The sequence below is a fragment of the Prunus avium genome, chromosome 3 (assembly GCF_965620075.1).
Source record: "Prunus avium chromosome 3, drPruAviu1.hap1.1, whole genome shotgun sequence".
Taxonomy (NCBI): domain Eukaryota; kingdom Viridiplantae; phylum Streptophyta; class Magnoliopsida; order Rosales; family Rosaceae; genus Prunus; species Prunus avium.
In genome coordinates, this window is record NC_142286.1 from 35,868,485 (window position 1) to 35,892,357 (window position 23,873).

At 34.7% G+C, this 23,873-nt stretch overlaps 2 protein-coding genes across 5 annotated transcripts; one reads left to right on the forward strand and one right to left on the reverse strand.

Moving 5' to 3' along the window:
• The first annotated feature begins 1,089 nt into the window (after positions 1–1,089).
• On the forward strand, positions 1,090–6,216 carry LOC110758239 (KH domain-containing protein At4g18375). 4 transcript variants are annotated; one of them, XM_021960040.2, is made up of 9 exons: positions 1,091–1,264; positions 1,477–1,665; positions 1,840–2,539; positions 2,838–3,308; positions 3,480–3,725; positions 3,832–4,047; positions 4,447–4,502; positions 4,589–4,688; positions 5,469–6,216. In XM_021960040.2, exons 3-9 carry the CDS (start codon positions 1,901–1,903, stop codon positions 5,955–5,957), a joined length of 2,217 nt encoding a protein of 738 aa, XP_021815732.2. In that variant the 5' UTR covers positions 1,091–1,264; positions 1,477–1,665; positions 1,840–1,900; the 3' UTR covers positions 5,958–6,216. The 4 variants fall into 4 exon arrangements, with proteins under 4 accessions (XP_088107083.1, XP_021815732.2, XP_088107082.1 ...); XM_088250956.1 differs by having other exon boundaries at positions 1,481–1,665; XM_021960041.2 differs by having other exon boundaries at positions 1,566–1,665.
• Positions 6,217–17,439: 11,223 nt separating this feature from the next.
• On the reverse strand, positions 17,440–20,382 carry LOC110758242 (cytokinin hydroxylase-like). Its single transcript, XM_021960045.2, has 5 exons — positions 20,001–20,382; positions 19,670–19,896; positions 19,330–19,574; positions 18,572–18,950; positions 17,440–18,010 (listed from the first exon to the last, which is right to left on the reverse strand). The coding sequence occupies exons 1-5, from the start codon at positions 20,278–20,280 to the stop codon at positions 17,585–17,587; spliced, it is 1,557 nt and encodes a 518-aa protein (XP_021815737.1). The 5' UTR covers positions 20,281–20,382; the 3' UTR covers positions 17,440–17,584.
• Between the last annotated feature and the right edge of the window lie 3,491 nt (positions 20,383–23,873).

Consider the following 23,873-nt stretch of genomic DNA (forward strand, 5'->3'; position numbering starts at 1 on the left):
CACTTAAAACCCATGTTTGGTAAGAGAGGGGATTAGCTTAAATGAAACTATATAGTCCAATAGTGAAAAAATAACCGGACTCGCATGTCTAATAGAGTGAGCCCCAAAAGCGGTTCGCAAAATAGCACCATCGCTATTTAGAACTTGCTAGTCTAGCTGGATGTCCTTACGGCTTGAATCAAAACCAAGCCACCACAGACCCAATCGACATTCTATGGTAGAACCCAACGCCCAGCACTCCCCCTTCTCCCCAGGATTTGTTCTCCCTCATGACACCTACCCGCAAGCCATGCACAGACCCAGCACCGAGAAGCCCAAGCCACCCGAAGAACCATCTCTTTTCGCCACCCCAGCCAGCAGCAAAACCCAGAACCATCTCTCTTCGCCATCTCTGTTTGTACACAAGAGAAAAACACGAATTAGAAAGGGTTTAGGTAGGGAATTGGTAAAAGAGAAGAACCAGAAATAGAGAATAATGAAACCCCAAAACAAAGAAGAGAAAAGCAGTTCCAATTCGCAGAAGTTCCAAAAAGAAAAAGTTGGAAATAATTAAACCAGAAACAGAGATAAGAAAGAAGGAAAGAAAGAGGAAGAAAATAAAAGAAGAAAATGAGATCAGAAAGAAGAGAGAGAGAGAGAGAAAAGAAGAAGAAAATGAATGCTGCTGCTTGCTGGGTCCTCTTGCTCTTGACTTGATAACGCAAGGGACAACACTAATTAAATATTAGAATTTATTCCGTTCTTTCCTTGTTGTATGTGGTTCAATGAAATAATGAATTGACAAAAAAATAAATATTAGAATTTTAATTATTTATTTTTAGGTTAAAATTTTTAATTAAATATTAATTTTTTTAGTCCGACACAGCACAAAACATAGGTTTTCACTATTTTTACAATCCAGCTTCTTAGTCCGACATAGCACCAAACGTAGGTCAGGACTTAATCCAGCTTAAGCCAATCCGAGTTAATCCAAGACAGTCCCAGGATTTAGTCCTATCCATGACAGTCCGCCGTACCAAACGACCCCTTTGTTCCATAATTTGGGAAGAATTAAGTTCGGCCCATTCTATGAATTCCAAATGGGTCGAAGCCCACCCTTCTCTTCCACAAACAGGCCGGGAAAAAGAAAAAAGAAAAACAGAACTCTGCAAATCTCTGTTGCGCCCAATTCATCTTTCTCCGAAGATGGAGACCTCCGGTCGCCCCAGCAAGCGGCAACCACAGTGGCTCTAACTCTGATTCTCTCTCTCTCTCCCTCACTCTGGTACGTAAAAATTTTTCTTTAACTTCCCCACAAGCCGTAATTTTACTTACTGATCTGTATTATATTCCTCTCATTTCTTCGATCATCCTCCCTCAAAATGATTTTTTGCTATTATTAATTAGCTAAAGATTCCAGATTTCTTCGTCGCATTCTTAGTTTTGCTTAATTCCGGAAGAAAATGCTTGAATTTGATTTCTTACGTGCTTGTTTAGCCAGGTCTTCCTGTTTCGTTTGCCCAAAGGCATCGTTTTGCTTTCGTTTGTTTTCTTGAGCTGTATATGTTTTGGTTGTGGAACCCTAGGGCGTGAGCTCCAAGCTGAAGACTAAACTGATCACGGCTGCTTAGCTACTTGCTCGTTGTGAAATGCTTTACTAGGATCCCTGAATTTTTGTTCAACAAGGTACGTCATTTAATTACAATCTTCAACGATGCACGATTAGTGGTTTGCGCTTTACATCTCCCTATGAAACTAGAAATTGATATGTGTTCAATTTTGCTCTGTGCTAAAATTAGTATGTTTTATTGGGCTCTCTCTCAGTAATGACAACTTCTAGCTTTGTTTCTTTTAATCCAGGTGCTTTGGTCTTTGCTTAAAATTGACTCTGCTTGGTATTAGTTTTCGTTTTCGTGGTATTATGGATGGGAACAAGCGGAACTTTTTCAAGAAACGCCCTAATGTCCAGTTTAAAAGAAAAGGAGGTAACAACAACTACAAGAAAGGAAACTGGAATAATTCAACCCGTGAACAACCTTTAGAGAATTATCAATCCCTGGACACAGTGTATCGTATACTCTGCCCTTCTAAAAGAATCGGTGGTGTTATTGGAAAAGGTGGTGGCATAGTCAAAGCCCTGAGAGAAGAGACGCGGGCGAAGATAACGGTTGCTGATTCTGTTCTAGGCTCAGATGAGAGAGTAATTATTATCTTTAGCTCTCCAACAAAAATTTCAAGTAAACAAAATAATGATGGAGATTCAGCTGAGGAAAATGAACTGGAGCCCATGGACCTGCACTGTGCTGCCCAGGATGCTCTCTTGAAAGTTCATAACAGAATTGTAGAGGAAGATCTTTTTGGTGGAGTTACATTTGGTGATGACAATGAGAACAGTGTTGTCACCGCAAGGCTTCTAGTTCCAAACAATATGGTGGGGTGTCTTCTTGGAAAGGGTGGAGATGTTATTCAAAGATTACGAAGTGAGACGAGTGCAAGCATTCGTGTGCTTCCTGCAGATCAGCTTCCAACTTGTGCTATGGAAACTGATGAATTGGTGCAGGTACTGTTTCTGTTCGTTTGTTTGCTTTCTTGCATAATGCAAACTTGTGGGTTTGATGCTACGATGCTGTATTAGGATTTTACATTCCTTTTTACAAGTATATGATTTTGGAGGTTGGTCACTTTTAATATCTGAACATACTTAGATTAAAAATAACTTTTAATCTCTGAAAATGCTTAGATTAAAATTTCATAGATTAAAAATAACTTTTAATCTCTGAAAATGCTTAGATTAAAATTTCATGAATATTTTGTTGTTTATTTTTGGCACCCATATTAACTTTCAACAAAAATGACAGATATCTGGAAAACCAGATGTGACAAAGAGAGCGCTTTATGAAGTGTCTACGCTACTGCATCAGAATCCTCGGAAGGACAAGCCTCCTTCAGGTTTTCCTATGCCTTTTGGGGGCCAGGGGTTTCGTCCTCCTGGAGCCCCGATGACTAATGTGCTGCCACCTGGAAATCCAATGTGGTCTAATCGGGCTCCTTCCCACAATATGCCCCCAATGCCACGGATGGAAGGATATGGAAACCGTTCTTCTGAATTTGCACCAGGTGGTTTTATTGGTGTTCCTCCTGGACATGGGGGTGAAGCTTTAGCTGAGTTTTCTATGAAAATTTTGTGCTCACCTGGGAAAATTGGTGGGGTCATTGGCAAGGGGGGGTTTAATGTAAAACAGTTACAACTGGAAACAGGAGCCAGTATTCATGTTCAGGAAGCATCAACAGACTCAGAAGAACGTGTAATTCATGTCTCTGCTTTTGAGGTATGCCGTTTTGTAATACACAACCATTTTTCTACCTTTAACTTCTACTCATATTGGCTCAGAAGTGTTATGTGCATGGATAGCCTAATGTGCATCAACTATTTGTTCATGCCTATGGACTATATGCTACCAATATGCTAGTGGTGGATCACCTGGCTGATATTTTTTCAGGCTTTCTGGAATCCCATATCACAAACCATTGAGGCAATTCTTGAGCTTCAGAACAAAACAAGTGAATTATCTGATAAAGGTATAATCACTACTAGGCTTCTTGTTCCATCAAGTAAAGTTGGCTGCATCCTTGGACAAGGAGGTCAAGTTATAAATGAGATGAGAAGGAGAACCCAGGCTGATATTCGTGTTTACTCGAAGGATGATAGGCCTAGGTGTGCAGCTGAAGATGAAGAGCTTGTGCAGGTGATGCAGTTGCATCAATTTTTATTTATTTTTTCTATTTGTCAGATAACTTTCACCTTTTCAACTTTTCAGTTCTTGATTATTTTCTCTTATTTTGGTCATTAAGATATCTGGGAACTTTGGAGTTGCTAAAGATGCTTTGGCTGAGATTACTTCAAGACTCAGAGTGAGAACTCTGCGAGATGCAAATGCTGGAGCAGAACCTGCTCTTGTTGGCCCTGCACGCGGATTTGGTCTTGCAGGCAGCGTACCTGGTGGAGGACCACGACAACCGCCAAGTGCAGTTGGAGCTGGAAGCTCTGGTAGATATGACCCTCTAAAGGTAACCCCTCATGTTTTTAAATTTCTCTAAAACTTAATGAGCTTTTATCGGACAAGGACATAAGTTGAGTATTACAAGCTAAGAGGGAGGTGAAGATTTTTGCCATTTTGCCCTCTATTTTTTCACAGAAAAACAGTTGTCTTCCTTTCCATATGAAGCTTTTACTGGTTACATGGAATTCAAGTCGATTAAGAGCATATGCAATCTGCTTGCTTAGAAATAACAGTACATGTGATCCACAGCTTATGTATGAAAATTCCCATATATTGAACCATAATTCTTATCCAGACTCTAATACAATAAAAAAGTAAATCCAGATAATGAGAAACTTACTTCACAGATAAGTGAAATAATATGTTCATGAATGATAATTAAATTTTTTTTGTTACACTCTTGAAGGTTGGTAGACATGAATATGAACTAGAGAGTTATCGAATTCCTTCGGCTGCTTCTGGGTATGGAAGTATTCAAACTCTTGACTTTATTAGTAAACCTCATATTTAATCAGCCTGATTTTTATGCTTGTTTTATGTTGTTCCAGTTATCCAAGTGTCAACCATGCCTTGGAGGGTAAGATCCCAAAGAATACAGTGGATTCTTTTCCTGGAACAAGAGGAAGCAACACTTCCACTATTAGAGAGGTATATTTTCACAACTTTATAGGAGTAATAGGATAAGGGACATGGTAATATGCCAACACCTTTGACAAAGGAAAGTATACATCTAGCCATTTGAAATTTTGTCATTCGGCCTGTTCTTGACAGGACATTAGAAGTAGAAGTACAATGATCTATGGCACATTTTGGCATGCCTTGCTATGAGTCCTGTGAAATTGTCTTTTAGTTGTTACCAAAAAATAAAAATAAAAATAAAAATAAAAAAATTGTCTTTTAGTTATGCTTTGGAAGAAGTCAACTTAAGCTGTGATTGTTTCACTTTCAACTGGTGTCTTATAGGTTGATTTGCTTATATATTGTTTCAATTAAACTTTCGCTCAAAGAATCCAAGGTAAATTATAAGCTTAGTACTCAGTAAGGCTCAAGAATAGCGCCCTAGTATGTCTGACTCAAAGCAGCTACGTGGTCCTCAGCTTTAGTACAAAAGCATTAGAAAAATCGGAAAGTGTTTTTATTTGGTTATTTGAATTGGCTTCATTTAATGGTGTTATTTTGGTTTGGGGCATTCTTATTAGCTTTTTTGTTATATTTTTTCTTCCTTTTCCCCTCATTTTTAGATGTAAGTTATGTAAAAGGCAGAATCCTAATGTGGAAGATTGGAATTGTATCGCTTGATGGCATAATTTGAATATTCTCATATTATTAAGCATGATTTGAATGCTCATCTTATTTGCATAATTTGATCTTGTGTTGAAAATTGTTCTTAAGGCAATATGATTGCTAATCTCTTCAATTGTTATTCAGGCTGGTGCACCGAGAATAAAGCTCCACGACTCCCAAGGTGTTTTCTCTGAACGTCCTGTTGAGATCCGCGGTTCTGATAATTTGAATGTAGCACAGAACATCCTTCAGGCATTCATGGCTTCTGCTGGTCAAAGTGTGAGTGCTCAGGCTGGTTCTTACCACAATGTGAATGCTTTGCAAGGCTCCTACCACAGCATGAATCCTCAGCGAAGTCCCTACCATATGAATTCTCAGCAAAGCCCCTTCCAAATGAGTTCTCAGCAAAGCCCCTTGCCCTTCCAAATGAGTTTTCAGCAAAGCCCCTATCAAAACAATCCTCAGCAAAGCCCCTACCAAATAAATGCTCCGCAAAGCCCCTACCAAATAAATGCTACGCAAAGCCCCTATCAATTGAGTGCTCAACAAGGATCATACCGCAACATCAATGCTTCTCAAGGCGCTTACCACAACTATAATTCACAGCAAGGTACCTACCAATACCGACTCTGATTCGGGAATTTTTGTATCATAATTGATATTATGCTTCTAGATAAGGATCGGTATCCTTTCAAAAAAAAAAAAAAGATAAGGATTGGTATATTATTAGTGTATGAACAGGATACATTAGAAAATACTTAAAAGTTGTCAAATTCCTTTGAGTTTGTAGGTGTGACTGAAGTAACACGTCCTGTTATGTGCTTCAGGGAGTTGTAAACATCATTCCAATATATATAAGGGTTTCCTGTATGACCACAAATTGTTGACTGTTTATGAATTTTTCATTTTGCTTGATTTACTTTGCACCATGTTTCTCCTTCTTGATGAGATCTCTATTAACCATCAAGAACCAGTTACTTTGATAATAACGAAGCAAGCTAATTAACCAAAACTAAAAAAAGATGATAACAAAGCAAGCTACAAAAAAGTTTGCAAAAATATCCGATTTTTCTTATGAACAAATGTACTTATCCAAAAAATTTGGATCATCTTGTCAAATGGATTGAATTGCAAATCAGTTCATGTTGCTTTTTTTGTGAAAGGAATGGTAAATGTGGTCACAGTAAAGAAGATAAAATGTTAAGAGTTTTCCTCTACAAATTGATTCGCATGAACTTGTAACTCCAAATGCAGCCCACAGTATCGGATAAAGTATCGGAAACACTTGTGTCAAACGGGGATATTATCCCCAGTCAATTACAAGCCAAATTGTCCAAGTGTGTCGACAAGTCCCATCTGCATTACAAGCATGGGGTGGGGAGCACTTGGCCAATCTAGGGTTGACCTTTTTGTAATTGGAGGTCTTCTATCTGGTACAGAAAAGTACATCTTCCTTCCATTATGTGTTGAAGGAGATGATGAGTATTTTTCATTTCACACGTGAACAAGTCATCAAGTGCCCAATTAGATAAAGCTTAGTACCTCAAAAATCCCATGATGAAGAAAGCAAGAGTTGTTCATGAGATGCTAATTTCTCAACCTCAATAACATTTAAGTGCTCCTTCAACTTGGTCAGTGGCCACTCACTCACTCAGAGGAATTGCATTGTGGTGAGCCCTGTTGAGAAGCTTTGGTGTTTGCCTTGTCATCTTCATCATCCATTCCCATGAAATCCTACAAGAAGACGCTTTTTTCATGTTATCCATATGTTTATGGTTTCTTCTCTTGGCTTCATTGAATCATTGATATCTATGAACACTAACATCACCATCCTATATATTTTGATTCTAGACATGACCAATTGACTGTTCCTCATCCAACTCATGCATTGTGAGATCTAACTTGTCTTTTCTTCAATCTGTCGACAAAGTTTCTTCTTATCCGGCAGCACCTTATAATGCAAGTGCAACTTCATGGTTTCCATTGTTCGATAGTATTGCCACCGTGGAGTCCTGCACTCGCCAAATCTTGTTCACCAAATAATGTGTCATTCTGTCACTTATTTAAATCTGGATTCACTTTGAACTTCATTTATTTATAACAAGTAAGATTTTATCATCATTTGATCAGACACATCATTTGGTGAAGAAACTTGTGAATAATTTTGTTGCATTTAGTACTATTGTTTATGATTTGGATTTCATCATTGCATGGCCTATGACTATTGACCAAAATACCAATCCAACTATACATGCCAAGTCATGTGAACAGACACATCATTTGTGAACAAACTTGTAAATAATTCTGGTGGATTTAGTACTATTGTTTATGATTTGGGTTTCATCATTGCATGGCCTATGACTATTGACCAAAATACCAATCCAACTATACATGCCAAAAGTCAATCAAACTTTTGAAATACAGTTGGCATGAGCCATTAGTATGAAGCCTTTAAGCCTAGGAAGAACAACAAGTGGTCCGACAAAATTTGTGCATATTGCATACACAGTATGCATACGTTTCGAGAAAATCCCCATCACCAGCATTCATTTTCTAAGATAGGGTTCTCATGTTTGGGGCTCACTTTGCTGGAAAATGAATGGGCTTTTGATGTTGTATTGACATCTCTAACATGGAAATTCTATAATACAAACGTCTATTGTGTTGTGTGATGAATCATTGTGAGAGAAGCGATGTATGCAATAACTTATCTTGTCGTTGTAGGCAATTATATTGCTTGGTGCTATCTTTGGTGAACACATATGACATGTTTCCTTTTTCATAAGTGCCTCTAGAAAAATGTTGCCCTATCCAAAAATTAAAGGAAAAACAACTGTTGGCAGCAATTCACCTGGACATGGGTGTGCTTCGTGGCCGCAATTTCTTAGGTAATTTCCACTAAATTCTAAATGGTGAAAGCTGAAGAATATAAGAAACCAAAATGATAGTCTCAGTGGGTGTGCATATAAACAATTTAATTAGGATGCATATACGTCACGCTTCGATAATTAGATTTGGCTTACTTGTGTTTAAAAACATATGCCAACCATGATGCAATTGCAAAGATCTACCCAGAACATTCCCAAATCCAAAGATGATCTGGACCTTTTCAAAAATATAAAATAAACATCTCGCTAAGTTTACAGATTGGTTGGTGAGATTTATGATGGATCTTCTCTTGCGTATGAGTCAAACAAGATATTAAGCAACCATGATTTAGGTGTACATTATTATAGAATCATTGAATATAATTGGCATCATTATCTTTTGATTTAGGTTTACATCGATATTTTTGAAGGTTGGTCAATGAAATTATTTGAAAAAACAAAGGGTGGACAATGTCACGACTTGTGAGGTGGCTGCCTTCCTATAGTAGTATCCTTCTCGATGGATTTCCTTGAAGGAGTTAGGTGTTTTTACCCTATCACTGTCTTTATAGGTAGACTCCAAATCATGATTGAGAATTTTGATAAATTGGGGAAAAGTAAAGTTTGCCCTCTAATGAGTTGGGGAAAAGGCCCATCTAGAACTAGAACTAGAACTGGAATTACAAATTATTATTCTTGTTTAGCTCTACATCAAGTTTCAACATTGCAATTATGCACGGCGTCTTTTGATAGAAGTTGAGTGGGATTTGTTTTCACTTGTAGGTATTTCCTATTCTAAAATCTTAAATTGATAGAGAGCTCTCATCTATCGTCTTATCTTCTTACAGCACGGAATGCAATGATTCTATGAATACTCTTCTGGACCCTATATAATCTTGTTGGCATTGCCACTTTTTATATACAAGACAGAAACATTACCGCTTATGCTTAATTAGTTGTTAAATATCTAAAGGTATAAAATAATATTAGTATTATTCTTCACAAAAACAAAAGGTATATAGTATCAATAAGACAATGGTAGCACACGAGGGTTCAATTAATCATTTAAATTATGAATGTAATCATGATCAGCCACTTGAATTAATTTGTATCATATCATAATAATTTGTATCATATCATAATCAAACCCAAAGTAACATCTTCTTTAAGGACAAAATGTCATGTACGTAATTATAATTTTAAAAAAATCAGAAGCACTACCTCATTATCATCGCCCAAAAAAATAATGAAAAATTGAGTAGTTTTGCATATATTTGTGAGGCCAAGAGAATTGTGGTAGGGAAGAAGGTGGTGGTGGGGAGTGGGGGGTGAGATTAATGGTGGCGCATATAATTTGACATTTAATGCTATTGTTTATATGTTTTTTTTTAATCATAAGCAAATTAAAAGCTTAATCGCCTGTATTGATTAGATACCAACCTTGTAATCTAATTTTGACTCGGTCTCTTTCAAGTCCAAAGTTGTTTAATTAATTTTATGGGGGGCCCCATTTTGAAGATATCACCTACTTTTTTTGTGTGAGTAGGGGAAGAAGGTCACTACTTTTGAGCCACCCCCACTCGTGCAAGAGGAAATAGAAAGGAAATAAAGAGGTTATATCTAATCATTATATATCATCGGATTAATCCGTTTTTATTTATTTAATTAATTTAATTATTTATTATGTGTGTGCGTGCTCCCAGAAAGTGTATGAGGAGATTACATGGCTCTAATCTCTTCTATAAATAATAATACAATACTGTTTTACTGCCCGAAAGGACGTCCTTGAGTGTAAATCATACCTTTTCAATTAGCATATGGATTAGACAGAACTACTTGATTATGACTAAAAAAAAAAGGACAGAACTACTTGATCAATATTATCTTCTTCTTTGTGTACCATATCTTGTTCATTAGATGATGTGATATCGTTTCATTTATTTTGATGCCTCATTCTTTTTGAGGAAATGATGATACAAACATATTCTACACGAAATTATTGTCACCTCATAATTTTGACTTCGAGCGTTATCATTAAGTTTGACCTATTTTACACAGTAAACATGATATGACTGCAAATTTATTTATAAATTATCTTTTGAGCAAGTTGCATCCCGATAACCTTTTTTTTCTAAAATTTTATGTCCTTAGCACTACTGCTTTTCTATTGGGATAAGCACGCAATTAAGGAATCAGCTCTTACTCAAGTATCATTGGAGTAAAGTGAGAAAATGTAGAATCTAGCTAAGGTATGAAAGTCTCATAGTTAAGAAAATCAAAAAGTAAAATAGTTGTTATCGCTTTTCTCTATATAAAAAAAAAGAAAAAAGAAAAAAAAAGTAAATAGTTGAAGCATTAAACACGAGATTGCTTTGGGGTTGGTTTTATGGAGGAGAAGTCAGATTTCTTGGAGGACTTTTCAGAGTCAAAGTGTTGTGAATCTGGTTCTGGTGAAGAAGATACCGTGTTCTGATGCTTGTTTGAGTGTCGGAAGGAAGCTGGGTGCTTATGCCCTTTCTCTTAGAAGCATTGTTTTCTTCTCAAATTAGATATTATCAGCTGATTACTGGATTCACTTGTGGCACTAGTTTTGCAAGTTCTATTTACTTTGAGTTTGTTTATGATTCTGGCTTCTAGTGAGCTGGGTTTAGTGTTCGCTCATTGATTCTGGCCTTAGTGTATATTGTTGTATTTCCTTTTTTTTTTTTTTTTTTTTATAAAAAAAAGTTTACGGGGAGATTGGCTACTCTCACCACCAACGCCAGGAAATACCCACAATGTTGAGCCGGACAGACTTACGCGTGGCACCCAACTGCCAGCTGCCATCGATATGGATTTATGTAGAAAATTACAGATCACGCACCAATGATGACTGCTAACAGCGAGATTCAACCACTTGTAGGGCTACATATAGTGTAGGGACCTTACCAATTGAACCAACCTTCATTGGTTTGGCTAGATCCCTCCTTGTGTTAGAGGGTCTGTGATGATCTCAAATCTCTGTAATTGGCCAGATTATAAATGAATTCATCTATTGTTCGCAAAAAAAATAAAAAGAGAGAGAGAGATTGCCACCACCTAAAAAGACAATGTAAAATGGCAATTTAATCCAGCATTGATCCATACTAAAATAGGCTCTTACAATTTAAAAACTCTAGACAATAACCCACCAATAATACAATGTTTAAGTAAAATCCAATTTTTAATTATGATAAAATTTGTCCATGTAGGTTGATTTATTTACAAATTATGCAACTAGATCTTTATTTGGTTGCTAACCGTTTTTCAATCAACTAATTAAGGCAAATGAATCATATCTCACTACACAATTATGTTTCTACTCCCATAAATAATGGGCTACAATCATATTACTTCAAAAATTCCATCATAACCTCCTATAGCTCGAATAAATGAATTTTATTATACATAACATCCTACAATTATATTTCAACATTACCTAATATAGATGTATATGTATAATATATATTCTAATAGGTACAATACTCATAGGAAAAATGTGTTGGTTTTAATATGCCTACAATATACCCATAATAGGTAAATTATAAGTTATATTATTGCATAATAGTCAATTATTAGGTAAATTATATCCCAAATGTGTTTATTAAATATTATTTGAATAATAAGTAAATTCATATTTTAGGTGCATTATTTTCACAATATATTGTGAAAAGTTGGGTAAGTAAATTCATACTAGATACATATATAATAGTCAATGTACCTATGAAAGTTTGGTAGGTAAATTATTTTCACAATATACCTATAAATGTGTTGGCTTTCGCATACCTACAATACAATATACCCATAATAGGTAAATTACAAGTTATATTATTGCATAATAGTCAATTATTAGGTACCTTATAGAGATATTTAGTCATATACCCAATCTTAGCACAAAAAATATAAATAAACCCTACACCATTTAATTTCTATAAACAAACCCAAAAAATAACAGCTAGCTCTATTTTATTTTATTTTGATTATTAAATTACTTTGATGCCCTATTGAGTGTTTTGGGTTTGTTTATGAGGTTTTGAGGTTGGGCTTGTTTTAAGAAATCAATGGCAATTTTGCAATTTATAAGAAGTTAAAAGCCTTTTTGTTATGTTGTAAATGGATTTTGAGTGTGTTTCTAAAGTCCATTTCATGTAGGGTATTTTTATAATTTGGGTCCCTATATTGGGTATAATAGTGAATCTCCCTAAATTATATCCAAAATGCGTTTATAAAAGTTGGGTATATATTGTTTGAATAATAAGTAAATTCATACTAGGTACATTATTTTTCATAAAAGAAGTAATAGGTACGTTATTTTTTCAACATAAAAATGTATGTATGCTATTATATTTATAAAACAATAATATAATAGATAATTAATCAAGTACACTTCATAAATGCATTTAAAAAAACATTCTTTTTATTAAATCAACCGATTAGGTATGTTAAATATGAATTTATTGTTACATTTAAAAAAAGTTTCGAAATTAATTTCTACATCCATTTGGGGATCTTTCCAAATTCAACGTGTGTCATTAGTTACAATCCAATTAAAATTTGTTTCTATATTGGTTCCTACATTAATATACAAAATGCAATAATGGCTTAGTTGAGGGTATTTTAGGAATCAAAAAATTACATATTAAATTCAATTTTGTGCTTAATTAGGTAACTTGCCAAGTCGGATCCTAGTCATCGGGTTTTATTTAGAAAAAACATGTTTTATTCAAACAAAAAAAAAAGAAATAGATTGTAGATGAGAAAAAATGACTTTCAAGAGGTTAAGCTAAATTTTCTAATCTTTAAAACCCTTGAGCATCTCATGTTAACATAAGCATGTCATCATAAAATAAATAAAATAAAATAAAATAAATAAAAACAAGTATGTGTGAACGCTGGATCCTATACACAGGAGAGGAATGTAGAAGATAATTAATTCAATTGAATTTGTTTTGTAAAATATTTAAGCTTGCATGTAATTGAAAATTGGGTTCCTTATTGTACAAGGATGCGGCCATGGTCAACTTCCTCTAACTTAGATTTGGTGAAATTCCTCATATATAATCATCGCTTATTTATTGTTTCACCCTGGAACTTGAGCTCGGCCTCACTTAACCCTCTTGAACTCAAATTTCCTCACTTAATCACAAATTCTCCCACATCATGTAAACTGTTATCCCTTCTGCTTAATGTCATCCTATTGACCTGTTAAATGAGCTTGCATTGCAGGGAAAGTGGGCCAATTCACACACATAGTGAACCAATTGAACCAAATCGAGTGCAGTCAGAAGTTGGACCAAGTCAAGTGCACTCACAACCTGTTCCAAGTCAAGTGCATTCACAATCTGTTCAAAGTGAAGTGCACTCACAAGTTGGACCAAGTCGAGTGCACTCACAACCTACTCCACAAGTTCTTCAATCACAACCATACTCCACCTGTTAAAAGGAGATTCACGTATCCATTAAAGAGAAAGAAATATTCACATAATCATTGGTATTTTGTGCTAGGATGGTATTTTGTAACTAGTTTGGATGGAAATTGATTTGGAATGTAACTAGTTTGGAATGTAAATTTTGGACACTATTGCACAAGGTTTGTGCTTGGATGTGTATGTTTTGTGCTTGGAATGTAAGTTGCTTAGAAAAGATTTGTCAAATTGATTGTAATTTGGAGATTTATCAATGCAAGGTTGTAATTTCCCTTCACTGCTTGTTATGTTAAGTTTAGTGCTTGTTGTATATTAAGTTGCTTAGGGAATGTAACTGCCCAAACTGCTTGTGCTTGTAATGTAAAGAGTTTGTTAGGGAAAAAATAACCAAGCTGCTATGTAAGGTTATAATTTACCAAAGTGCTTCAAATGTTTCATTTCCATTTCTTTAACATTACAAACTTCACTCAAACATATGCCTCAAGTTAGTCTTTAGCCAAAACACTGAAACACATGAGGTCTACCACAAACCCAAGCAAAAACAAGAAACCAACTAACAACCAAAACTGCCCACAATTTCTTCTGCTTTGCTCGAAGAACATCCACTTCTTCTTCCAGTCTTATACGATTCCTTAGCAACCTTAGTATGATGGCCTTAGAACAGGGGCACATCTCAAGATCGTACCACTCAAAATGCACACATCCATTGTTCCTCCCTTGTATCAATCAACCTATATATCAACATCGGAAAAATACACATATTCAAATTGAAAAACCAACAAAAATCAATAAATATGTCAATTCATTACCCTTCGACAGAATTGAAACCTCATTCCTAGGTTAGCTTCAATCCACGATGTCTCCACCCAACATGGATTCCCACACTGGCAAATATAAGGTATGTTCTCTTGTCGTCGCACCATTTTCCTATGCCAAAATCCCAAAATCCCCAACTATTTTGAACCCTAATCGACAAATAATAACCCCTTTTAGTTCCCTTCTTAGAGACAACATTCGCCCCTCGCCATATCAGCACCACCACGTGTGTGAATTAGCCCACTTTATCGGCCACGCAAGCTCATTTAACGAGTTAATGGGACGTCGTTGAGCAAAGGAGGTAACATTTTAAACAAAGTGGAAGAATGGGTGGTTAAGTGAGCAAATTTAAGTTTAAGGGGGTTAAGTGAGACCGAGCTTGAGTTCCAGAGGTGAAACAGTAAATAAGCCTATAATCATTTGATACAAAGTTTCTTTTGAACCGCCTAGCTGCTTATCTTTTTCTATAAATTATGTTACATTTTCAGGAAGATTTTGAATCACACAGGTTAAAAAATACATCATACTCTTCATGATCTTCTCTAATATGCGAATCGATAAAGTTTTGATTTCTTAATTATGATAAATATATATGTACTAACTTTTTTTATTATAGGGATATGCATATTTTAGCTCTATATATCACTCTCGGATCAAAGGAACACAAATTTTGTAATTTTTATTTAGGCTTAAATGTTAAAATAGTACGTGTGTTTTAACCATTTGGCCAATTTAGTTCCCGTGTTTTTAATTTGGCTGATTTAGTCCTTGTGTTTTACTCCGTTAGCTAATGTTTTCCATTCCATTAAATTATTGTTAAAAAAGTTCATTCAAGTTTTAAAAATTAATAATAGAAAAACTGTAATTGTTTTAAATAAAGAAAGAAATTACAAGTTCACTTTAATGATAAACAAAATAAAGGCCTGCAAGCCTCAAATTCTTTGATTGATCACCACCGATTCAAATCCTCCAATAAAAAACTTATCCGATTTGCATCAACGCCGCCAGTCTCTTCTACATGCCCATAATATAATTCATGGGGTGGATGAAAACATTAGCGAGAGCAAAAGGGTCCTGACAGCCATGAAAAGAAGGATGAACAGAAACAAATGGATTGTTGGCTCTTGCAATCATATGCTTATCCTTTATCTTACTAAGCTTACCTGCTAGCCTATTGTTGCACTGCCTTGTGTTTATTTTTGTTTCTCTTAAAAAATATTAACAAAATAAGAAAATTTTAAATTTAAAAAAAAAAATTGGAAACCCAACCTCTAAACCCTTTTCTTCTCTCCAGCAGCCGACACCAAACCATCATGATCCATCCCACCCAGCCATTTTCCCCCTAAAATGTGGTGGCTGGTCTTTTATTTTTAAATTGAAATTTTATGTTTTATTAAATAATTATATATTTTTTAATTAGTTTAAATAATATTTATGATTTTTTTAAACAGCAATTTAACGAAATGGATAATATTGACTTACGGAGTAAAACACAAGGACTAAATCGACCAAATTGAAAACACGGGAACTAAATTGGCCAAATGAGTAAAACACAGGGATCATTTTAACATTTAAGCCTTTTATTTATTTTCAACTCTATCCATTATGATGTTTGGAAATTTTAGATTCTTTTTCAACTCTATCCATGCATTCGATTCGATATATATGTGATGTACACACAAGTAATTCATCTTTTCTTTTATGGATGTAATTTTTCATGACCCTTATTTAGTGATATTATCTTTACATCATTGGAAGATGACTATGTAAGTTTGAATATATCCTCGTAATAATTAAGATGAGATGAATACTAAAATAGAAGTAAAGAGCCAATGAAGTTTAACTCAATGGAAGATGGCCTTGAATTGTGACCAATTGTCTTAGGTTTGAACTTTCATGACACGTTGGTAGTATGTGTGAGAAATTTATTTTTCCCTTATAATTTAAACTATCGTTTGTATTCAAAAATAAAAATAAAAATATTTTCACGATAAGTATCATTCATTGATAAATGCTTTTTAGTAAAGATTGAAAACGAGGACGGAGTTGAAAATTCATAATCTAAATCATACTCTTGTGTAAAAGAAACTTTTTAAAAAAGGAATTAAGATAAAATCTCATTGACTTTATGGGTCGAATACATGAATTTAATTCTGGAACAATAAGAAATAGCAATTGGTTCAAAAACTTCGAGATTGGGGGTGGGGGTGGGGGTGTGTCCCTGTTTCTTATAGAAGGCCGCATTTAAAAGTGCGGCATTGGAATTTCTCGTATGCAGTGCATTAGACAATGACAGAGAAGATAAATATATAAATGGTAGTTGACAACAAAACAATTGAGAAAAAATTGAGTAGTGGGAGACGCAAAAGAATTAGAGATTGGTGTATGCAGATGATGGGATGGCTGCCAAAGCACTCTATATTTATATATGCACAAGAGTCTCCTTTGAAAGGAAGATCCTGACCCTACCTACCCCCTGTCAAATGCGAGTTGGCTTATTTTAATTAATCTTGAAAGATAAGCACTTTGTTAAAATCATTCCGATAGAATAAAAAGAATCAATCTATCATTCATATATAAGTTTTATGGGCCATCAAAGCTAAAGAAGAAACCCTTTATAACTCATCCCTTTGTATGTGTTTTTCTTGCTTTAATCATATCGTTTTTATGCGTATCCTCTCATTATTAAAATGCAAATTTTGACCTTCCAAACTGTTAATTTATACCGCACATTCAAATTAAACAATAATTATTTGATTAGATTGTTGATTAGACTTATAATTCAAGTTTTGACCTCAAAACTGTTAATCTGTACCACATATTCAAATTAAACAAGAATTATTTGATTAGATTGTCAATTAGATTGTCGATTCATTCACAAGGATGGCTAAAAGCAAGTAAAATCAATGTGATCTATTTTTCGGTTGAAATAATCACCGTGATTTTCATTTTTATTGACATCTAACTCGTTTGGTTAATCCGCAAACATCATTCCAATCCCCATCTCTTTACTATGTATAACTCAAGAAAGAACAAAATTACAAGAAGAATGATGACCAAAATTCCATCTCAAGCTCTCCTAGCTCCTCACATAACAAACTCATCCATGCACTCTAATTCCAAAATCAGTATGCTAAGTCGAAGGGTCTATAGGGGTCATGCATACTTGAACCCCATACTTAGGTTTGATGGTGAGGACAATAACAGGAGCATGGCGATAATTAGGCGAAATCGTGAAGCTAAACCGGGAGATTAACATGGCTAATATGATCTTAGCTTCCATCATGGCGAAAGATTGGCCAATACAATTTCGAGGACCGGTAGCAAATGGGATGAACCTCCCGGGGGTGAATGACTTGGAAGCAAACCTTTCAGGGTTAAATTCATTTGCATCTTTCCCCCATAATTCTTCGCTGTGGTGAATGGCCAGAACAGGTATCCATATTGATAGGCCCTTTGGAATATGGAGGTCACCAAGTTTGATGTCTTCAAAGGCCATTCGAGGCAGAACAGTTGCTGGTGGATACAGCCTCAGTGATTCATTTATTACCATATTTAACTGCAAAAAATAAAAATAAAAATTATTAATCTGACCAATAAACTCAGCTACATCAACATGATTGCAGAAAAGAACACATAAATTAAAGATATAATTAAAGGCAGGACCTAGACATGCAGGGCACTGCCACTGCCAAGCCTTTTTACCAGCTAAGCCTCTATAAAATATTCATTTTGGTGTTCTGGGTTTTTTTAATTAGGCTTCTGCTAATTAAGTAGAACCATAAAATTAATATGGAGAGCCTATGTCAAGGGGTAGTAGACTAGGGGCCACTACTTTTTCCCACGTTGTTTTTAAATACCTCTTGCTCAATGCCAGTATGAAGAGGTACTTAGAAAGAACAGAGTAATTTGTTTTCAAGTTTTGGAAGCATTGCTTAGTGGCTGGCTGTTATATCTTTTCCCTACCCACACTACCTTAATTTTTTGGTAATTTCAGTTCATGACCCTTCAAAAACAAATGCCTAAATGCCCACCATACCAAACCACCCAAAAAAAAAACTAAAAAGTAGCAATAAAAATAATTAAGAAAGATACAGAGTAAGTAAGCAAGCTTGCTTACCAAAGTGAGCTTGGGGAGATGATCAACAGAGGGAGTTCCACCATTGCAGACTTGCTTGACCTCAGCCCTAACCTTTTCTTGCCAAGAGGGGTTGCTGGCTAGTAACATGACAGTCCAAGTGAGAAGCAGGGCAGTGGTTTCATGTCCTGCAAAGAAGAATGTCTTGCATTCATCCATGATCAGCTGCAAATTTAAGCTAAAACCATTCCCTCTCTTCTTCTGCATCTCATTAAGCAACATCCCCAGCAAATCATTCCCATAAGAGCTGCTCCGGCCGATCTCCACGCAGTCCTTTCGACTCTGTATTATCTCCATTAGCAGCCTCTCCACCTCCATTTTCAGGGATTTTATTTCTCTGTTGTATTTACTTGGGAAAAACCTGAAAAACCAATTAAAATTGCAGAGAAATATTATAAATTAATATTGCAGAAAAATATTATAAATTAATAAGTATCATGACATACAATTAGCACATCTGTCATGACTCAATTTAAAGAGCAGCTAGCACAACAACTGACCTGAAAGTGATTGACAATTGACAAAGAACAAATTATATTAACTATAATAAGCATAAAACAAATGGCCACACACAAAGAAGCTTATTGGAAAAAAAATGGAATCGAGTAAAGAAATTAGGAACAAGAAAACGTGACCACGTAAACGATATATATTGGCTCTTTTATTATTTATCAAATAGCAAACGAAACCAAATAAATATGCTCCCAAAATGCACCTCAAATATCTTATGTTCTACTCACCGGCTTCCGGGAAGGCACAAATGCTTGCTTGCTTGAGAGCATAGATGCTGCAGAACAGTGAGCAGTCGAAAAATCTGCTTTCCCTTCTCGTAGCTGCTATCGAACTCTGTTCTTGAAATTATGTCTGCCGTGAGCCTTGTCATGTACTCTCCTATCTCAAACTCCCTCCCTCCTGAAGTCTCTACCTCATTTTGTAGCGATTGGAGCATCTTTTTAGTGCATTCCACCATGTACCCCGCATAGCTCTAATAAAAAGCAAGCATACACCAAATTAAATCAAAACCAATAAATAATTTGTTACCATAATTAACACAAAACAAACATTGTTGTGTGTATGTACCTTGAGTCTATCTCCCATGAATGCCGGTGCAACGATGTGGCGTTGGTGATACCAGTCTTCGCCGTTGGCCATTAGTAGGCCGCGGCCGATGAAATGCTTGGAGCCTTGCTGCTGAAGCCAGGATTTACCAGAGATGGTGCTGTACTTGGACAGAAGCTCCTTGATCAACTCAGTCTCGGCCAGGCACATCCGGGGCTCAATTCCAGTCCAATATATGAACCTTTTTCCTATAACCCAATTCAAATACCAAGCAAACCACATAAGCTTCATTGATTAATTATGTGATTGATTAAAATATTATACGATTAGAAAACGAAACGAAATAACAAACCATATTGCTTCGACCAGAGGACGTAATGGGGCAAGAGGCGGCCGACGATGTCATGGCTGATAGTTTGCATGTCATGAGAAGTTGATTTGGCGACAAGGGAGGCCATGTCCAAGATGTTTCCGTTGAGAGGGCGGGGTTTAGGGCCACGCACCCCTTGCTTTTCCATGATTTTCTTGATGCGTCTTGGGGTTAAAAAGTAGCATGAGAGAGTATCATAAGCAACTCTTATTAACAAGCTAACAAACATAATTAGCAGAGTTGTTAAGAGAACCGCGGCCATGGCTATGTGGTGGAAAATGATTAGCAGAGTTGATCAGATTGATAAAACAAGAACAAGAGCAAACAGAAGGAAAAGAGAGAGTGTGGTCTTAATGCGAACCAAGCAGCCATCACCCCATTTATAATGGCCAGAGAAGGCCTGGCCTGTTAACAATTTTTTTTTAGTGCTGTTATTTTCACCCTCTTCTATTTCCCCGCTCACTTTTTCAATGAAATATCTCCTAATTCAACTTGGATACTATTAAGATTTTTTTAGCTGAACTTTCCTTTAAAGAAAATTATTAGAACAGCAAAATGGAAAAATGAAACAAGACCAAATTAAATATATGAAATCCACCTTTAGGAGAAAGCTAGGATTGTGGTTTTTCAAATTTACGTAGTGGGTGGGGAAGTAATACAAGAGGTGGAAATACATCAATTTTTTTTAATTGGAACACACTATGAGTGTTACGCTAGCTTTTTAAAATAAGAAAAAATAAACAAATTTGGGAGAAATATTAATTTGGTTGGGAGGGGCAAAAGGCAATTATGGTGTTACATTTTAACCAAATGTTATGGATTTTCTCCGATTTAGTTTTCCATTTTGGGTTGTTTTTCCTTTTTGGGTCATTTTTTCCTTTTTGGGTTGTTTTGAGATACGTGTCTTGTACACAGGGGTGGACTCAAGATTTTTTCTATGTGTCTTTAATATAGAGAGCTGATTTTCCCACTCCCCGTCCACTTACACTCTCTTTTGCTTTTTAATACTTTTTAATCAATATTGTTCTTTTCTGTTATTTCTCTTTCCTATTCTACCCTTACCCTACATTAAGAAATTGATACCTGAAATTAAGAAAAGTTAACAGAAAATAAAACAAAAAACAAAAATAAATTTTGGAAATGGATTGAAATATAAGTATTTGTGCACTAAATTCTTTTTTTCCTTTTTTTTTTTACCAATTATGTGAGTACTATTTATCTCCGTTGTAGTTAATAGATAATAAATTTTTTGGGCTAACATGTTTACAAGTAGACCCAAAGAATGCTGCTAACCAAACTGTCATTAAGAGCTTAAATATGCAAAGAGCAAGGTATGCATAATAGTCTTATATTTTTATTCTTTCATAATATTAGTAAGTGATTGTGTTTTTTTCAAATTTACACGGTAGGTGGGAAGATAAGGTGGGTAGGGAAATAGTACAAGGGGTGAAAATAGCAGTAATTTTTTTAAAATTGGAACACACTGTGAGTGTTAAGCTAGCTTTTTAAAATAAGAAAAAATAAACAAATTTGGGAGCAATATTATTTGGTTGGGAGGGCAAAAGGCAATTATGGCGTTACATTTTAACTAAAGGAAATGCTAACAACCTTCTCCTTTGGACCTTCTCCCTTTTACTCATGACATGTGTCACTTTCTATACACTTAAAACAATGTCATAAATGCATAACATAAGCTAAATTTTGTTTTCCAAATTTACCCTTATTAAATGTATTGATTTTTATTTTAATTTTAACTTTCTTACAACCTTATTTGTTTTTTTTTAAAACGTCAGTTTTCTTTTTTGAAAATAAAAAGTGTGTTGTTTTTCTTGAGTGAGAACCTTTTTTTTTTAAGCACAAAAGAAGTTCATGTTATGCTAGGACAAAAATTTATTATTACAGTCTGTATTCTTTTGGAAAAAGAAAAGGCAAATTATATATATATATATATATATATATATATATATATATATATAACCTACTTTTTTTCTTATTTAATTTTTTAATATGGTGGAAAGAAAGTTATGCAAGGACTGAAGGTTTTATTAGCAACATATGTATTCTTTGGAAAAAAACAAAAATCAAACAGTTTTTTATATATAAAAACCTTTTTTTTTCTTATTTAATTTTTTAATAGGTGGAAAGAAAGATGTTAAAATACTAGCTTGTTGTAAAAAAAAAAAAAAAAAAAATCATTTACTAAGGGTTAATTTGGAAAAGAAAATTTAGTTTGTGTGATGCATTGATGACATTGTTTGAAATGCAAGGAAAGTGACACATGTCATGAGAAAAAGGGAGAAGGTCCAAGAGAGAAGGTTAGAGAGAAGTTGCTAGCATTCCCCTTTAACCAAATGTTATAGATTTTCTCCGATTTAGTTTTCCATTTGGGTTGTTTTTCCTTTTTGGGTTGTTTTGAGATTCGTGTCTTGTACACAGGGCAAACCCAAGATTTTTCCTATGTATCTTTAATATAGAGAGCTGATTTTTCCACTCCCATTTTCTCCACTTACACTCCCTTTTCCTTTTTGGGTTGTCTCTTTTCTATTCTACCCTTACCCTACATTAAAGTTTTAATAACTGAAATTAAGAAAAGTTAACAAAAAATATAACAAAAAACAAAAATAAATTTTGGAAATTGATAGAAATAATGTAAGTATTTGTACGCTAATTTTTATTTTTATTTTTAAACCAAGTATGTGAGTATTTGTTTTAGTTAATAGATAAGAATTTTTTTGAGCTAACATGTTTACAGGTAGAAGACCCAAAGAACGCTGCTAACCAAATTGTCATTAAGAGGTTAGATATGAAGAGAGCAAGGTATGCATAATAGTCTCATATTTTTATTCTTTCATAATATTAGTAAGTGATTGTACATATTTTCTTATTAAAGGGATTTGTAGGGTAAGGGTAGAATAGGAAAGAGAAAGAACAAAAAAAAAACAAAATTGATTAAAAAGTATTAAAAAGCAAAGGGGGTGTAAGTGGAGAAAGAGTGAGTGGGAAAATCACCTTGCTTAATATATTGCTCAAGTTTTATAATGAATATCATTATTTGATTATAAAAAAAACTTTGAAATTGGAAAGTGGGAATTTGTTTGGAATTTGATTTTAACGGCAGGGCTAGGGGCAGAACATGTCAATTGTCAAATATATATGTGAGGGGATGAGTAAAATATTAGTGCTGGGTTGACCGTCCTTCTCACTGTTATGAGTTGGGATTGGGGAAATTAGAATCAACATTTTTTTCAAAGATACATTACTAGCTTTGAAATAAGTGGTAATTTTCTTCTTAGTGTTGAAAGAAGTCTAAATATTTGGGCGGAGGTGGTGAATATTATTATTTTTGGTACATAACTTTAAAACAATAATATTGACTTAATTATGAGGGGCTTTCGGCGTCATCACGGAAATAATCTTTTTAGTCACTTTTGAAGCATGGTTATCTTCTTCCCTATCATTTCTTCTATATTTAGAACTTCAATTAACAAATTCGCCCCAATTTAGAAAGGACTAATCCACATTATCATTTGGTCTATCTTATTTGCCTCATACAAATCTGATTGTGGCATGAAGTGCTTCTTTCCTTTGTTTCCTTTTAATTTTTTTTGGAATTGAATGTAAAATCCAATGAGATCATTTGTGGTTAAATGATTTTGGAATGTATTAGTCATTTCGGTTTGAGTCAGGAGATTATATACTTATCTGGAAAAAAAAAAAAAGAAGAGATCATATCGTATCCAAAATTTAAATTCAAATTTTTTTTTTTTGGTCGAAAAATTCAAAGTATTCACAACCTTGAAAGGACACAATTTTAAACACAAACATCTTATCAAATAATGTATACTCTCTTTTACC

Bases quoted from the DNA above. Each gene is read 5' to 3' on its own strand.
- LOC110758239 (XM_021960040.2), top strand. From the start codon at position 1,901: ATGGATGGGAACAAGCGGAACTTTTTCAAGAAACGCCCTAATGTCCAG. The intron at 3,726-3,831 runs GTGATGCAGTTG...TTGGTCATTAAG, and splicing joins AAGATGAAGAGCTTGTGCAG to ATATCTGGGAACTTTGGAGT. The intron at 4,689-5,468 runs GTATATTTTCAC...ATTGTTATTCAG, and splicing joins ACACTTCCACTATTAGAGAG to GCTGGTGCACCGAGAATAAA.
- LOC110758242 (XM_021960045.2), bottom strand. From the start codon at position 20,280: ATGGCCGCGGTTCTCTTAACAACTCTGCTAATTATGTTTGTTAGCTTG. The intron at 18,951-19,329 runs GTGAGTAGAACA...TTGGTTTTTCAG, and splicing joins TTGTGCCTTCCCGGAAGCCG to GTTTTTCCCAAGTAAATACA. The intron at 18,011-18,571 runs GTAAGCAAGCTT...TATTTTTTGCAG, and splicing joins ATCTCCCCAAGCTCACTTTG to TTAAATATGGTAATAAATGA.